Source organism: Elephantulus edwardii, unplaced genomic scaffold (assembly GCF_000299155.1).
Source record: "Elephantulus edwardii isolate Elephantulus edwardi_28Jun2011 unplaced genomic scaffold, EleEdw1.0 scaffold00022, whole genome shotgun sequence".
Lineage (NCBI taxonomy): Eukaryota > Metazoa > Chordata > Mammalia > Macroscelidea > Macroscelididae > Elephantulus > Elephantulus edwardii.
Genome location: NW_006399772.1, coordinates 11,209,087 through 11,222,976, shown reverse-complemented (window position 1 = coordinate 11,222,976; position 13,890 = coordinate 11,209,087). Strand labels below are relative to the sequence as shown.

Genomic DNA, 13,890 nt, shown 5'->3' with positions numbered 1-13,890 from the left:
GGAGTTTAGGGCTGTTGTACATAGGGTATGAGTCGCAGGCGCACATAACAACAACAACACCATGATAGACAAAGGTCTTCTTATTCTGGCCCCACCCTGCTCCTTCTCCCACTTGCAGCCACCTCTACCCCCTGTCTGGACCCTTTTAGGATGCTGCTTGATATCATCCTCTCTGGGAAGCATACACACCCTGGCTCCTTGAATTAGTAATCACTTCCTCTTGTTTCCAGGGAGGTAATCATTACACAGCAATTGAGTGGTTGAATGAATGTGTTAACCATATTATGGGTGTGGTGACTAAATAGAACAAAATTTGTTTACTATTGAAGCTCAGTATCAAGAAAACAAAGATTCTCACCACTGGACCAGTTGGCAGCATCAGTATGGATGGGGAAGAGATTGAGATAGTTAACAGTTTTAGCTTGCTTGGCTCCACAGTCAACACTCTTGGTGACAGCAGCCAGGAAATCAAGAGACGTATTGTATTGGGAAAGTTAGCTGTCAGGAACCTCTCCAGAGTACTGAAGAGCAACGACGTCAGGCTGGAGACTAAGGTGTGCCTGATCTGGGCTATAGTCTTTGCAGTTGTGTGCTATGCATCAGAGAGCTGGAAAGTGACTAGGGAGGATAGAGAATTGATGCCTTTGAGCTGTGGTGCTGGAGAGGAGTGTTGAATACCATGGACTGCTAGGAGAACAAACTGGTTTGTCCTACAGAGGGTGAAGGCAGGCTTCTTCTTGGAGTCAAAGATTCTAAAGCTTTGTCTGACGTGCTTTGGGCATGTTGCAAGGAGGGACCAGTCCTTGGAGAGGGACATTATGCTTGGGAGAGTGGAGACAGTGCCCTCAATGAGATGGAGAGATTCAGTGATTGGGGGGTAGTGGGAGTAGGTGTGTCAGACACAATGAGTTTGGCACAGGATAGAGCAGGGTTTAGAGCTCTTGTACATAGGGTCACTATGAGTCACAAGCGACTTGACGGCACCTGACAACAACAACAACAACAATTGAGGCCTATTTATATCATCCACTTATAAAGAGAAGCAGAGCTTCCTAATCTAGTAAGGTGGAAGAAAGTGTAACATTTAGAGACCAAACACTTTGCACATCAGAGTCTCCATGGAACAGCTTGAAGTATTTGACATTCAGCTGCAGCCTGAAATACCAGCGCTGTGCAGTCAAGAGCTTGTGGCACACAATGGAGTGATATTTTTGTACAAAATTTTAAAAGAAAAACGGATTACCAATAAAAACACTGATGTGACTTTTCCGCCCTTCCCCTAGACATTCCGCCCAGCTGCCATGCTCATTGAGCGCTCGTCCGACTTCGGGAAGACCTGGGGCGTGTACCGATACTTCGCCTATGACTGTGAGAGCTCCTTTCCAGGCGTGTCAACTGGCCCCATGCAACGAGTTGATGATGTCATCTGTGACTCCCGATACTCTGACATTGAACCCTCAACGGAAGGAGAGGTTTGCTTTGTCCTGTGTTCTGCTTGCCAGTTGACCTTCTAATTTTTTGCAGAAATACTAATTACTCACTCTTGCATCTATTTTTAGGTGATATTTCGGGCGTTAGATCCTGCCTTCAGAATAGAAGATCCTTACAGTCCAAGAATACAGAGTAAGCTTGTTTTTAGATAGAGTTTTAATGGGGACTGGCCATAGATGAGCTATAACCCACAGCATTGTTACTTGGAATCTAACTAGTCAGTGTGAGATCCACCCATCTGGGGTCTTCTTTCATCTGTAGCACCCTACCAGAAGTTCTTGAAATTAGTGCTAGCCACAGCCCTCACCAGGGAGTGCTGATAGTCTGGTGGTAAGGAATTGGACTGCCAACCCAAAGACTGGAGTTTCGAATCCACAAGCTGTTTGCTCCATAGTAGAAAGAGGGGCCCTTTCATCCTGAGCAAGTTACTGCCTTTGAAAACTCCTGGATGGTCAGCTATGAGTCAGTTCTCACTTAACAACACGTAACAACAACAGCAACAGTCACAGTTTTGACAGGAGTTAAAGCTTTATGTCATAAGTACTTACCGATTCTCTGATCATACTACTTGATTTTATCGCTCAGGATGCTAGCTAGAGATTACAGTAAGCTGTTGCTCCAAAATATTCTCCCCATAACAGTGGCTCCGATAAGGTAGGAGTTTGTGTCTCTAGTACAAAATCACCCAAATGGACTTCCACAGAACTGCAGTTCTCCTGTCCAAAATAGAGATTGCCAAACCCAGTGCCAGATATTGTGTGGAATGTACTTACAAAGTGTATTCATAGTTTATCTGAAATTCACATTTAATAGGGGGTTGTGTATTTTAATTTGCTAAAGCTAGCCATCTAGGTTCATCCAAGTGGCCAGGATTTTTCCGTCTTGTAATCTTTATCCAGGTGGTTAAAGCTGGACTGCTGTAACCTATGGATGGCAGGGAAGTGAAAGTGGACAGCATGCAGATTCCATTTAAACATGAGACGTGGAAGCTGTACCTCTATGTTTCTGGCCAGAATTAGCCACATGGCTCTACTGCAGTTGTTCTGGTGCCCTCAGAGAGTTGTGCTGCCAGTCCAAAGGTGGGCAGTTCAAATCTACCAGCTGCTTCTCAGGAGAAAGATGGTCAGTGTCCTCCCAGCGATTTACAGCCCTGAAAACCCATTGGAGTTGGTTCTGACTTGACAGCAATGACTTGTTGTGAGGTAACCATGTGCTCTACTAAGTCTTCATAGTTCTTAGTGTTAAAGGAAGAAGGGAACAGGTACTTTGGGAAAATTAGAAGTCTCAGCACTCTCAGTAAGGTGATGTCTGTATTTCCTTTGACAGATGAGTAAAGTGAGGCTCTGAGAGTTAGGATAATAGTACAGATAAGGTGACATGGCGGTTAAATGGCAGAGTTAGACCTTGAATTCATGGGTCAGAGCTCTTTTCAGCATTCAACAGCTGTGCTTGTGTCATTAGAGAATTGCATTTTAGTTTATGGGGCAGAACATGCAATGCTTCAAAGAATGGGCCTTGGAGTCAAACCTGGGTTTGAACCCCAATTCTGTTGTATTGTAAAATGAGATCTTGGACAAGTCATTAAACTGTGTATTTTGAGCCTTTGTTTTTTCATCTGGGGAGCTTAGTAATATTGACCATAGCTATGAAGGGACAATGAGTCACTATGAAAGCTACTATCAACGTGCCTTCTACATAAGGGTTCAGCAGATTGAAGCTGCCACTCGCTGGCCATTCTTAGCATCGGAGCAGCACTGATCCTGTGTGTTCGAGTGCTGAGACGGACGGCCTCCTCTGATGCTAAGGAGCGGCCAGCCCATCAGCTAATCAGAAGGGCAAAGGCAGGGCTCACTCCTCCTGCTCCCTCCCGGCTGTGGCCCGATTTTTATCCAACGTCTGTGGAACAGCTTGGAGGATGGAAGAGAAGAGAGGAAGAAGTCCCAGGAATATTTCCCACAAAATGTTCTTTCCTCACTTAAATTGATTTTATGTGTAGCCCAGACTGTCACTGCCCCTTCATTCTATTGTAAAACAAATATTTAATGCCACTTACAGCCCACTTCCAAGGTGTTCTAAAAATCCAGTTTAGAGAAACGTCCACATGGATTTCATGACAATACCGCCTAAGTTCCCCAAAGACCTCACCTTTTTAGGAGAAAATTATGGGACTTGAGGAATTTGTTGCCATTACAATTCTTTCGTCTTCTGCTGTCAGTTGGCTTAGAAATCCTATTTCTATAATATTTTGTTGTATGCTGTGGAGTTGGAACTGACCCATAGCTGACCCGCCAGTGGGTTTTCAGAGGCAGTTAATCACACAGGAGGAGAGTGCCCATCCTTCTCCCATGGAACAGCTAGTGGCCTTGAACCTTGAACCTTTGGGATTGCCACACAGCTTCTTGCCACTAGGCCAAGGGAGTATTCGTTTTGGCTTATGGGGCTTTTGATTTGCTTGGTGGTCAAGGGAGTTGTTCCTTTTTAGTTGTCCTTATTGAAGCTTGTGAGACACACTTGGAAAGTGAAGTTGTCACATAGAACAGTAGTGAATGTGAGGCTGAGTTGTTATTTGAACTGTCATTAAATATGATGGGAGAGAGTTGAGGAGGATAACATATTTGCTCTTCTGAGGGCTTCCACAAAGATCAGCTCAAGGTTTCCTAAATACTTCAGCTGTTCTTCAAGTTTGGTTGTTTGGCCTCTTGTCAATAGACTCTTCTGTGCAGGAGGAAATGTTAGCATTCATAAATTCCATTCAGCTCGTCGTCCCACACTGTCTTTGTTCCGTTTTTTTTTTTTTTTTTATTTTACAAAGAGCCCAAGTTTAATGCATGGCATTTTCTCTTTCAACCCACAGCCATTTCTATAGTCTCCACTCTAAGTTATGCATATATTATAAGTTCTTAAAATTATATTCTAGTGCAACAATGAATGAATGGAAACCCAAAATCTCTGTAAATGTTTATGAAAATTAATAAAATATAATTATAGAAAAAAAATTATATTCTGACTTGGGAACTATCTGATGCCTTGGCCACTACCTCTTGTAACGGCATAAATGGAAGTAAAGTGTAGAAGCAATTTCAGGCTTGGAGCCAAATGAGAAGGCAGATGGACTAATACATCTTTTGTGAGCCTGTTAAGCAAGAACAACTTAGCAATTAATGAAAACCATAGGAGAAGGTTTAGTGGGCCTTGAGTTTGTCAAGTTACTGTAGATTGAGTGATAGCACAACTTCTACTCAAAGAAGAATGGAGAAAATGGGTCTACATATTACTCATATGTAGGGAGCTCTGGTGGCCTAGTGGTAAGAATCTGCACTGTAATACCAAAGGCACTCAGTTCGATTCCTCCAGCTACTCTGTGGGAGAAAGATGGACAATCCTCTCCAGTGCAATTACTGCTTGTGAAAACCTGCTGAAGTGTCAGCTGTAGGTCAGTTCAGCCTTGATGGTATGCAACAACAACTGTTGTTGTTGTTGTTATGTGCCGTTGAGTCGCTTGCGACTCATAGTGACCTTATGCACAACAGCCCTAAACCCTGCTCTATCCTGTGCCAACCGCACTGCCTCCGGCACACCCATCCCGATTACCCCAGTCACCGAACAACAACTACTCAGATGTAAAATTATTTGCCCCACTTTCTTAGACCAAAGCTCTTTTTTCTTTAGACCATAATTTTTATTGAACATTTTGTGAAACTACAGTGAACATGGGAAAGTCTGCTGTTACAGACCTCTCCAAAGTACTGAAGAGCAGCGGTGTCTCTTTGGAGACTAAGGTGCGTCTGATACAGGCCATGGTCTTTGCTATCACTTATGCATCAGAGAGTTGGACAGTGACTAAGGAGGATAGAAGGAGAATTAATGAGTTTGAGCTGTGGTGCTGGAGAAGAGTATTGAGGGTACCATGGACTGCTAGGAAAACAAACAGATTCATCCTGGAAAGGGTCAAACCGGGCGGCTCCTTGGAGGCAAGGATTCTGAGGCTCCGTCTAACATTCTTTGGACATTTTGCTAGGAGGGACAGGTCTTGGAGAGGGACATCATGCTTGGTAGGGTGGAGGGACAGCACAGAAGGGGAAGGCCCTCTATGAGGTTGATTGATTCAGTGATTAGGGTAATCGGGATGGGTGTATTGGAGACGGTGCAATTGGCACAGGACAGAGCAGAGTTTAGGGATGTTGTACGTAGGGTCGCTATGAGTTGCAAGGGATTCGACGGCACATAACAATAACAATAACAACAACAACAACATCAGTGAACACTATAGGTTGAAATGTTGCTTAAAAGGGGTTTCCCCCACCCCCAGATGTGGTTCTTCTGTAGTGTTAAGGCTGTTTTTAGTAACTTTAATTCTGTTTAGTGGTGAGAATTTCAGATGGTATTTTTCTTACCAGATATTGACACAAAAGGTTATTTCAGTCTATCTTAAAATAATGAGAGCTGACATGTGTTGATGAACTGTTTCCCACATAAATTAAGTTTTCTGATTCAGAGGTTGACAGTGATTGCTCTGGGAAGCTAATGCCATTATAGTAGTTGAGATCATTGTTTACAGATTAATTCCAGCAACCATGTACTTCCATTCTTGTAATTTCTCCATTCCCTGCCTTCCCTCGAAAAACTCTCGTCTACACAAATTCACCACAAAACAGACTGACAAGAAGATGACTTCTCCTGTAGGAGAGATGGTCATGTTGCTAGGATGGTCATTGTTGTTATGGACCACCCTGTCAGAACGAACTCAGCTGACCCTCCAGCAGGTTTTCAGAGGCTGTAAATTGTACAGGAGGAGAGTGCCTGTCTTTCTCCCACCGGTCAGTTGTGGATTCAAAACTGCATGACTTCAGGTTGGCAGTGCAACTCTGTAACCATTAAGCCTTCGAAGCTCACTCATAGTCTATTAAACTTTATTATTAAAAAAATAAATAAATAAAAATTTTAAAAAACCCAACTTTATTATTATGTCTGTCTAAGCCACACAGAGGGTGGTGAACTTGACCTAACCCATTTTCTTTTGCCCTACCTTTGCATAAAGAGGAATGATAACATATGATGGCAAAAAAGAATTGTTGCTTTGTTTGACCAGGCTTTTTTTTTATCTTCTTGATGCACTTCACAGATCTGTTAAAAATCACCAACTTGAGGATCAAGTTTGTCAAACTGCATACTTTGGGAGACAACCTGTTGGACTCCCGAATGGAGATCAGGGAGAAGTACTACTACGCTGTGTATGACATGGTGGTGCGAGGAAATTGCTTCTGCTATGGCCACGCCAGCGAATGCGCCCCTGTGGATGGATTAAGTGAAGAGGTGGAAGGGATGGTAAGCAGGAGCTCTGTGGGGCTTTCTCCTGCCTATAAAGAATTCTAAAAGCAAATGAAGCTAGCCTTGTCTTAAACGTCATACATTTTCTGGGGATTTGTTGCCAGTTTGATAATTTAGCACTTTGCACCGTGCTGGTGTTCAGCAGTTGATTTTTCTCTCTGAAGTGTTTCTTGGAACATGAGAATGTTAAGACTGCTCATTTCATGTCATTGACACTGAATTGGAACATGTTGCCTTGGGCAGTTGCTAAAGTAGCTATTTTAGTCAACAAGGATTAAAAAATTGTCTCAATAACAATTTATGTTGGGGAAGATTAAAAACCACAAGCATTCCAGCCGTGGTGCTAGAAGGCATAAACTAATCCCAACACAAGAAAACTGGAAATTTAACCCAGCCATATCAGAGCTGTTTAAGGATCAAATGGACTTTGCTTCTTTCTTTCTTCTTTCCTTCAAATCCCACTTATATGAGGTATTTTCAATTTATGCACTTTTGAAAAGCCATTGCTTTGAGTGATTTACTAAATGAGTAAAGTTAGGGTATTTTACCAGTTTATACATGAAATCTTAGAGACTCAGAGAATTTGAAACCCAGACAGGGCATTTCAGGGTCATCTATCCTTGCTAGAAGACACCACTGACTGAGTAATTCGTAAATTAATTTAGTGGCAGATACCAAGACAGCTCTCAGCCTTTCAGCTCTTCTGGTTTATCTGCTACAAAATTGTGATCCTCTTTCTGTTCATTCTTCATATCAATACTATTTTTCATATCAAAATTTTCCATTTGAAGCATACAGTTCTATGGCATTAACTATATTTACTTTATTGTATAAGTATCAACACCATCTATTTATGAAAATTTTTTCCCTTACTATCACTCCAAATAGAAACTGAGACCTTGTTATGTAAAAGCATCACGTTACGCCCAGGTACCTTTAATTGAAGTTTTGTCTCTGAATTTGCCTCTTAAGTGTTTGACTGCTAACTGAAAGGTCGGTGGTTCAAACCCACCCGCATGGCCATGGCAGAAAAGATCCTGATGCTCTGCTCTCATAAAGATTGCAGCCTGTAAATCCTACAGGGCTGTTCTGCTCTGTCATACAGGGTCACTGTGTGGGGGAGCTCCGGTAGTTTAGTGGTAAGGAATTGTGCTACCAACCCAGAGACAAGCAGTTCGAATCAGCCAGCTGCTCTGAGAGAGAAAGGACAGCCTTTTCCTGTGTGATGTACATACAGCCTCTGAAAACTCACTGGAGTTACAGGTCGGTTCCAACTTGACGGCACACAACTGCACAAGTTGGGATGAGCTCAGTGCTACCAAACAACACAGATATTTCACATAAGTAGAATCATGCAGTATATACCCTTTTCTGTCTGGCTTGTTTTACTTAGCATATGATTTAAATGTTCATCGGTGTGAGAGTGTGCGTAAGGGTTACATTTTGTGGCTGAGTACCATTCAGTTGAAGAGTATAGGTGGTGCAATGAAGGATTAAGTGTTTAACTGCTCACCGAGAAGTTGGGGGTTTAGATCTAAGAGTTGCCCTGTGGAGGAAAGATGTGACCATCTTCTTCTGTAAAGATGACGGCTTTGGAGACCATGTGGTGCATTTTGCTGTCTTGTAGAATCACTAAGAGCCAGACTTAACTCCACAGGCGCTGGCTGCAGTATTCTAAAGGCACTACATTTTATCTGTCTCTTGTTTCTTGGTGAAGACTGTGCAGTTCCCCACTTACTGTGTACCTTTTTTTTTTTTTTATTTTTATTTTATTATTTTGTGTGTGTGTGTGTACACCCCGTCAAATTGGATCTGACTGGTACAGGAGGAGATGGCTCCTCCTTCTCCGGCAGAGCATCTGGTACTGTGTACCTTTTCAGAGATGATTAGTCTTTGACCAAAAAAAGAGTACAAGCAAACTCTTCTGAAACTTCCGTCTTCCTTATAGTGAATCCTTAGAATTGAGCTAGAGCAGAATTTTTAACAAAGCCTGAAGGGAGAGCTGTATCTCTTATCTCGTTGCTGCGTCTTTTGGAGAATCCTGGGTGGATTATATTTACTTTGTAGTGTTACAATCTAGCGTGTCCTGTCTCTTTTCTGCTTCTCACAGCATGCTATATTATTTACTCAGCCACTGGAGAGTCTTGTGGTATGCACTTTGGAACTGTTTTACATTCTGTGTAAAACCACCTGTAATCAAAGGATTTTCGCCTTCTGCTAACTGCACTCTGAAATAGGTGGGTCCAGGCTGGACCTGTCTATCCTGTTCCTGAATTCCATTCTATGGAAAATACTGTGAAAGCATGGTGCCCACATACATGCGTATTTCATAGACTGAGAGCTCTAATAATTCTTTAGGTCTTAGGGGTCTTAAGCAAGCTTTATACTGACATGTTCAAAATGATGTATCACAGACCCTTTGCTAAAAATCAGGCTAGTTTGTATCTTCTGAGAATTTTTTTTTATTTCCTCACTTAAGAGAGAAAAAAAATTTAATGTGTTTGTGGCAAAAAGTTGATTTTTTTAAAATCTCATTTTGGTTGAAAGTTCCTGAAGTTGAAATCAAATCAAAACTAAACAAACAACCACTTTTGTGTTTTCTGACATAGCAGTAAAACTTAGGAAGTTCTCAAATGTACCTTGTTTGCCATCTGATAGATGTACATTTAGTTCCCCCTGTAACTTAATAGATTTCTGTCAGTCGGTAAGGAATCGTGCTGCTAACCTGAAAGCCGTTCTTAGGTGATTTGAACCCACCAGCTGCTCCACTGAAGAAAGACAGTCTCCTCTCATGTGATTAACAGCCTCAGAAACTCAATGAAAGGTCAGCTGTGAGTTGATTCTGACTTGGTGGCAGTGAGTTTTTCATTTGATTACTGTAAATTATTTTTTCTATTAACTATTCAAGATGCTCTGAAGGAATTGGGAAAGAACAAGGCCCTGGGAATTGATGGAATACCAATATTTCAACAAGCACATGCAGCTCTGGTCGTGCTCACCAGGCTGTGCCAAGAAATCTGGAGGACAGCTACCTGGCCAACTGAGTAAAAGAGATCTGTATTTATTCTCATTCCCAAAAAGGTGATCTGACAGAGTGTGGAAGTTATCAAATAGTATCACTAATACCACAATGCAAGCAAAATCCTGCTAAAGATCATTCAAAAATGACTGGAACAGTACATTGACAAACAACTACCCGAAATACAAGCTGGATTTAGAAGAGGTTGTAGCTCTAGGGATATCATCACAGATGTCAGATGGATGTTGGCTAAAAGCAGAGAGTATCAGAGGAATGTCTATCTGTATTTCATTGACTATGCAAAGGCATTTGACTATGTGGATGACAGTTAATTATGGCTAACCTTGAGAAGAATGGGAATCCCAGAACACCTGATTGTGCTCTTGAGAAACCTATTCTCGGAGCAGGAGGTAGCTGTCAGAGTAGAGCAAGGAAACATTACAGGGTTCAAAATCAGGAAAGGAGTGTGTCAGAGATCAGTTCTGTCTCCATACCTTTTCACTCTCTATGCGGAACAGATCACTGGGGAGGCTGGACTTTATGAGGAGGAATGTGGCATCAACAACAGCCTGCACTGTGCTTATGTCACAACCTAGCTTACTGAAACTGAGAAGGGCCTGATGCATTCACTGCAGAAGGTCAAATAATATAGTCTGCAGTATCAAGAAAATGAAGAATCTCACCTCTGGTCTAGTTGGCAGCATCATAGATGCATGATAGATGGAGAGGAGATTGAGGTTGTTAACAATTTCACCTTCCATAATCATCACTTTTGGCACCAGCAGTTAGGAAATCAAAAGACGAATTGTGTTAGAAAAATCTGCTGTCAGGGCCTTCTCCAGCGTGCTCAAGAGCAACAGTGACAGTCTACAGACCAAAATGTGCCTGATCCAGACCATGGTCTTAGCAAATACTTGTTAGGCATCAGAGAGCTGGACAATGACCAAAGATGACAGAAGAATTAATGCCTTCTAGTTGCAGTGCTAAAAAAGAGTATTGAACATGCCATGGACTGCAAAGAGAACTAATAGGTCTGTCCTATAAAGAGTGAAGCCATGCTGCTCCTTGGAGGCAAGGATTTTGAAGCTCTGTCTCATATACTTTGGGCATGTAGCAAGGAGGGACCAGTCCTCAGAGAAAGACATCATGCTTGAAAGGTTGGAGGGATAGTGCAGGAGAGAAAACTCCAGATGAGATGGATTGACACAGTAACAGGGATAATGAGGGTAGTTATGTCTGAGACAGTGAGATTGGCTCAGGATAGAGCAGGTTTCAGAGCTGTTGTGTGTAAGTTCGCTGTGAGTTGTGGTTGACTTGACACATAACAGCAGCAACAATTAGGAGCTCTGGTGGCCTCGTGGTAAGAAGCTGTGCCGCAATTTCAAAGGCAGTTCCAAATCCCAGTTCAAACCTGTCACCTGCTTTGTGGGAGAATCTCCTTCCTTGCAGTTTGCTGCCTTTGAAAACCCACTGGAGGGTCAGCTGTGAGTCATTTCTGACTTCATGTCACACGACAAGTTTCCTTTTAAAACATGCTTGAGTAACTAATTGTGGTTTTGGCTTTCGTTTCATATATATTGTTGGTGTTATCTACTGTGGAGCTGGAACGGACTTATAGCTGTCCCTCCAGTGAGTTTTCAGAGGCTGTAATTCACATCAGAGAAAACTGCCTATCTTTCTCCCTAGGAGCATCTGGTGAATTTGAACCACATGCCTTTGGGTTCCTAGCGCAACTTTTTACCACTAAGCCACCAAAGCTATTTTAAAAATAGTTATTGAGTACCTATTATGTAGTGAGAACTCTTTTAGAGTTAAGTGTTAGAGCCCAGATAGAGAAAATTCATTGGGCCAGGGAGAAAGGGCAAAATTAGAATAAAGAAACCCTCCCTGTGGTAAAGTGGAGATGACTGTACAAAGGAGTTTACATTTTTCCCATTGGCTCTTGAGAACTCTCAGCCATTGACACAGTTCTTATCTGCCTCGTCTTGCTTCTGTACCTTTCAGGTCCACGGACACTGCATGTGCAGACACAACACCAAAGGCTTGAACTGCGAGCTCTGCATGGATTTCTACCATGACTTACCATGGAGACCTGCTGAAGGTCGAAATAGCAATGCCTGTAAAAGTAAGTCCCAGTCAAACAGGCTTTTGAATCAGTGAGTTTGAGATAATATAACCGTGTGCCATTTTGCAGAAGGAAGAACAATGACTGTTCTTTCCCCAGCATCAGCCAGGCACTCCAGTTAAAATAGAAGTTGGTGCTTACTGGGCAGCATCTGTGTGTTTAGCCCTGATCTGGGGTAAATACAGAGTAAAGCCCAAGACCAATTTTCAAGGGAAGATGGTCATGAAAGAAAAATGTGACAGATCATGGCAGATCAACATGGTCTAAGGAATAGGAAGTTTCTGGCATTATTTCTAAGCCAGCCTAGGGACCAGGCTCTTTATTCATTCATCCATCCATCCATGCATCCATCCATCCATCCATTCATCCATCCATCCATCCATCCACCCATCCATCCATTTGTCTTAGCAGTATTCTCTGAGCAGAAGTCCCTTTTGATACACTACCATCCTTCTCAGTACACAGATGTAGTAATTCTCACATACTATTCTGCCCTTACGGAACATACCTGTCTCTTTTTCCCCTGGAAGACAGTTCTAGAACTTGAGACACTAGTGAAAACGAGAGTATATCACTAAGTAGGCAGGAGTGAACTGGCCTTTCATGAATAGCTGTGGTGGTTGTTCAGGCAGAGGAGCGAGGAGGGGGCTTTCAGATAACATGAGGCTTCTGTTCCCACCAGAGTGCTTATGCTGGGCAATGATGCAGAAGATTAAATTCAGCTAATCTCTTAGAGATAGAGTTCTGCTAACTCTGATGATGAGTGGTGTGTAAGTAAGGCACAGTCTTCTCAGATTTTCTCTTGCACAGGAGAGAATGGACAGGATGGGGATGTTAGCATATAGAGAGCCTCGTAAGGGCCAGGCCAAGGAAAGGTTTTTTTTTATGAGAGGAGAAGAGGAATCCGTGCGGACTGCTGAGCCCACAAGTGAGATGAGAAGAGGGGGGTGATTGCTGAATGGTTAGAGGAGGCGAGGACCGCCCTTTAGAAGTCCAGCCGGGTGGCTGTTAAACAGACATTATTTACTGAAGATCCCGACCTCGTATTGGTGGTGGTGGTGGTGGGAACAGGAAGGGAGATTCAGTTCAAAGCTTGGAGCCCAACTAAAGCCTCCCAGGAATGTGTCACAGAGAAAGTTCTTGGGAGTAATGTTCTTCAACACGGCCCCATTCTGAGAGGGACCTTAGGCGTCCTTCATAGAATGACAGCATTCCTCCTGCTGATAAACATTGGAATTTTCCATTTTTAATAGCTTCCGTTTTTAATAGAGGGAGCTTTGGTGTTCTGGTAGATAAAGAGTTGTGCTGCCAACTCAAAGGCATGAGGTTCAAATCCACCAGCTGCTTCTTTGGAGAAAGATAGGCAGTCTCCTCCAGTGCAATTTACAGCCTCTGAAAACCTGCTGGAAAGTCAGCTGTGAGTGCAGCAGGAATGAGCTGAGTTCTTATTTCTCCAGAGAGGGCAGCTAATTGTAATAAATACATTTTATTTTCTACATTTAAGGTTTTCCAGCACAGCTTAGAATTTAAACCAATGTAATCAGTAGATGCATCCTTTTTTTTTTTTTTTCTTAAGTAGACATGTCTTTTGTCACCCTGAGGGTCCTTGGCTAATTTAATTTTTGCCTAAGTCTAATGTCTGATTTAAAAATGAGATTCCTTCCTCCCACCCTGCCTCCTGTTAGTGAGTAGATTGAAAGGGTTTTCACTGGCATTGGTCTCTCCACGCAGAGTGTAACTGCAATGAACACTCCGGCTCGTGCCACTTTGACATGGCTGTGTACTTGGCAACTGGAAACGTCAGTGGAGGCGTGTGTGACGACTGTCAGCACAACACGATGGGGCGCAGCTGTGAGCAGTGCAAGCCCTTCTACTACCAGCACCCCGAGAGAGACATCCGCGACCCCAACATCTGTGAACGTACGTC

The 13,890-nt window shown here is 42.8% G+C and overlaps 1 protein-coding gene across 1 annotated transcript in view; it reads left to right on the top strand.

Annotated features, from left to right (window-relative positions):
• The window catches only part of LAMB1 (laminin, beta 1), an 82,225-nt gene that overhangs the window by 15,914 nt on the left and 52,421 nt on the right, over window positions 1–13,890 (top strand). The window contains 5 exon segments of the mRNA XM_006882635.1: window positions 1,284–1,472; window positions 1,560–1,623; window positions 6,614–6,816; window positions 11,843–11,963; window positions 13,695–13,883. Coding sequence (XP_006882697.1) covers window positions 1,284–1,472; window positions 1,560–1,623; window positions 6,614–6,816; window positions 11,843–11,963; window positions 13,695–13,883 — 766 coding nt within the window.